Source organism: Chenopodium quinoa, unplaced genomic scaffold (genome assembly GCF_001683475.1).
Source record: "Chenopodium quinoa cultivar QQ74 unplaced genomic scaffold, ASM168347v1, whole genome shotgun sequence".
NCBI lineage: Eukaryota > Viridiplantae > Streptophyta > Magnoliopsida > Caryophyllales > Amaranthaceae > Chenopodium > Chenopodium quinoa.
Window position 1 is genome coordinate 62377 of NW_018744202.1, and position 3791 is coordinate 66167.

At 46.0% G+C, this 3791-nt stretch overlaps 1 protein-coding gene across 1 annotated transcript; it reads left to right on the forward strand.

Annotated features, from left to right (window-relative positions):
• The first annotated feature begins 484 nt into the window (after positions 1-484).
• LOC110694036 lies at positions 485-1812 on the forward strand. Its single transcript, XM_021871198.1, has 2 exons — positions 485-1005; positions 1101-1812. Exons 1-2 carry the CDS (start codon positions 485-487, stop codon positions 1810-1812), a joined length of 1233 nt encoding a protein of 410 aa, XP_021726890.1.
• The last annotated feature ends 1979 nt before the right edge of the window (positions 1813-3791 follow it).

The following is a 3791-nucleotide window of genomic DNA, read 5'->3' on the forward strand; positions in this document are numbered from 1 at the left end:
TCAGACTCCTTATATGGCCAGACAGCCTGTACAGCCCCAGCCAATTGATTGGCAGATGCGGTTATTGAATCAGGGAGATAAGCTGCCTCCGTTTTCGCAAGATATTTTAACTGCCTCTTAGCCGCCGAAGGTGAAGAGTGTACTCGTGGGAGCTTATGATGGCACGGGCAACCCAGAGGAACACATCACCTTGTACAAGAACCTGATGTACTTGCAAAACGTAGATGATGCTACCTGGTGCAAATGTTTTCCGGCCACTTTGAAGGGTGTGGCACAGGATTGGTTCAATAGCCTCCCGGTCGGATGTATCAATTGCTTTACTACTCTTAGTTTACTATTTGTGGGAAATTTTTCATACAACATACCGCCTCGAAAGACCAGCCTTAATTTGGAAACAATTGTTCAAGGGAAAAATGAGGGCCTATGGTCGTACGTCCAGCGATTTAACCAAGAAAAAGCCCAAATTCATAATCTGCCGGATGAAATGGCTTACTCTGAATTTCTCCGGGGATTAAGGCATAATGGCTTTGAATTTGACCTGGTAAGGAAAAAGATTCGGACATGCCTAGGTGTTTTGCGGGAAGCCGAAGCTTATATTGATGCAGCGGACTTTTGTTCGCTCACAAAATCAGAATCGCCGGCCAAGGGGGATGAGAAGAAACAATCTTCTCAGCAAGACTCGGCCGGCCAAAAGAAAGAAGGAAAAAAGAGAAAAGAAGTCTGGGTGGCCGACGGCCAGCCGCAAAAATTCAAGAAGGCCAAGACGTACGAGCCCCAGTATGAGTTCAACAAGGACTGTTATTCCATCCTGATGGAAATCAAAGATAAGTTTGAGTTTGAAAAGCCCCAGCCGCTGAGAGGCCCGGCTCAGTACAAGAACAAGAACAAGTACTATCATTACCACAAGGACGTGAGACATGACACGAACGATTGTATCAATTTGAAGAGATTGTTGGACAAGCTAGCCGAGAAGGGCATGCTGAACTCCTATGTGATGAAGTCAAAGTTCACCTACACACGGACAGATAACACGTCTGAAAATAAATAGAGAAATGATAAGAACAGAGACAAGGGAGATGATGGGAATATCACTGATTCAGGCTTTGTGGCCTTGATATCGGGAGGCTTTGCCTCGGGCGGTCCAACTATGAAAGGGATCAAGAGGACGCTTGGAACTTTGGAAAGGTGATGCAAACGGATGCTGTAAAGGCCGAATCCTTTCCCAAAGTAACCATCAGCGAGGCTGACCGGGGAGAGGTCAAAGCCCTGCACAATGATCCTATAGTATTCATTATGAAGATAACCAATCTGAAAGTCGAACAAATATTGATTGATACGGGTAGCTCGGCCGACATTATCAGCCTGGCCGCCTTGAAGAATCTAAGCTTCCCAGAGGATGCTCTTCAAGACATCACTCACCCGTTGGTAGGATTTAAGGGTAATGTTATCCACCCAGTTGAGCGGATAGACCTACTCGTCCGATTAGGGCAAAAATGGGAAGGGAGAGATATGGTTGTCCGCTTCCTGGTTGTAAAAAAGCTGACTGGATATAACTTCATACTCGGCCGTCCTACACTGAATGCATCTAAGGCATTCATTATACCTCATCTAATGTTGCTAAAGTTTGAGAGGACGGACAGGAAAATTGGAACAATCCAAGGAAGTCAGAAAATGGCTAAGGAATGTAATCAGTTGGCCGTTAAGCCTACCACACGCGGACCAAAATCGTCCGAGCCAAAAGAAGAAGGAACCTCACTCCCAGCATACCAGGTTGGCCAGAAGCGTAAGGCGGCCAAGATAGAGCAAGAATAACAACTAATGATTGTCGGCCGGCCAGAAGAGTTAAGGCCCCAGCCGGCTGGCAATCACCAAGATATAGTGCTTGACCCCGATCAACCAGGTCGGACGGTTAGTGTAGGCACTATAGCTTTAGGTATGCTTGCGGATGAGTTAGTTTAACTATTGAGAGAATTCAAAGATGTATTTGCATTCGAAGTTGGTGAGATGCCAAGAATAAGTCCTGACCTGGCCGTGCATAAGCTGGCTGTGAACCCAGCCATTAAACTTGTCCGCCAGAAGAAGAGAAATCATGGAGAAGAGAGGAATCAGGCGGCCGCCGCTGAGGTTAAAAAGCTGCTGGACGCCAGTTCATTCGGCAATGTTATTACCCAGACTGGGTAGCCAATGTAATTCTTGTGAAAAAGCCGAATGAGACTTAGAGAATGTGTGTGGATTACACAGATCTGAACAAGGAATGCCCTAAGGATAGTTTTCCCTTGCCCAAAATCGACCGCCTGGTTGATTCGACGGCCGGGAATGCCCTGATGAGTTTCATGGATGCATACTCCGGATTCCATCAAATTCCCCTATGGGAAGAAGATCAAGAGAAAACAACGTTCGTAACTGAGCAGGGGTTGTACTGTTACAAAGTTATGCCATTCGACCTCAAGAATGCCCCTGCTACCTTCATCGACTTGTTAATACAGTCTTTAGAGATCAGCTCGGCCGGAATATGGAAGCGTACATTGATGACATGATTGTCAAGTCAAAAGAGTCGGCCGACCATCTGAAGGATCTGCGAGAAACTTTTACCGAACTCAGGTGGAATAAGATGATGTTAAATCCAAGGAAATGTGTCTTTGGTGTTGAGTCCGGTAAAATTTCTCGGATTTTTTATTGATCAACGTGGGATTGAGGCTAATCCTGAAAAGATTCAAGCTATCCTGGACATGAAGTCACCAAGGAAGATCAAGGAAGTGCAAAGGCTAACCGGCAGCTTAGCAGCACTTGGTAGATTTTTGTCAAGGTCGGGGGATAAGTGCCGTTATTTCTTTCAAACTATAAGAAGAAATCCATGTTTGAGTGGACAGAGGAGGCCGAGGAAGCATTCGTACAGCTAAAAAGCCATCTGCATACGTTGACTCGGCTCGTCAGTCCACTCAAGAATGAGAAGTTATTCATCTATCTCGCCATCTCTGAACACTCTCTAAGTGCCGTCCTGCTTGATAAAAGGGACGGCCACTAGATCTCAGTCTATTTTATTAGTCATGTACTTCACAACGCCGAGCTAAGGTACCCCCCTATTGAAAAATTTGGGCTGGCGCTCTACATGACATCTAAAAAGCTGCGGCCGTATTTCCTAGCGCACTTGATAGTGGTATACACCGATCAACCACTTAAAAAGTCGTTTGCAACTTCAGAAGCTAGTGGACGCATACTTGAGTGGGCATTAGAGTTAAGGGGTTTGGACATTGCGCTCGAACCCAGAAAAGCCATAAAAGGACAGGCCTTTGCTGATTTTTTGGCTGAGATGACTCGGCCGGATTTACAACCGGCCGGAGATCAGGTTTGGAAGGTGTTTGTTGACGGTAGTGCAACGGCGATCCGAGCGGGATAAGTTTGAATATGCTTTGAGATTTCAGTTCCAAGCCTCTAATAACGAGGCTGAGTATGAAGCTCTCCTAGCTGGCCTTAGAATGTGTAAGGCGGCAAGAGCAAAAAAAGTGGATGTAAGCTCGGACTCCCTGCTTGTAGTCGGCCAGGTGAATGGAAATTTTGAGGCAAGGGAGCCGGCTATGATGAAATACTTGAGGATTGTCAAAGGGGAGGCTAAGGGCCTATATCATTTTACTCTGCAACAAGTCCCTCGTTCGTCTAATCATCAGGTGGACGCCCTCTCTAAATTATCATCCTCAGCATCATGTGATACCCCCAGATTAGTATTTTGGGAGGTAAAAGAAAGAAGGAGTATTGATGTCGAGCCTGTACAAATCATTGATAGAAGCTCCACA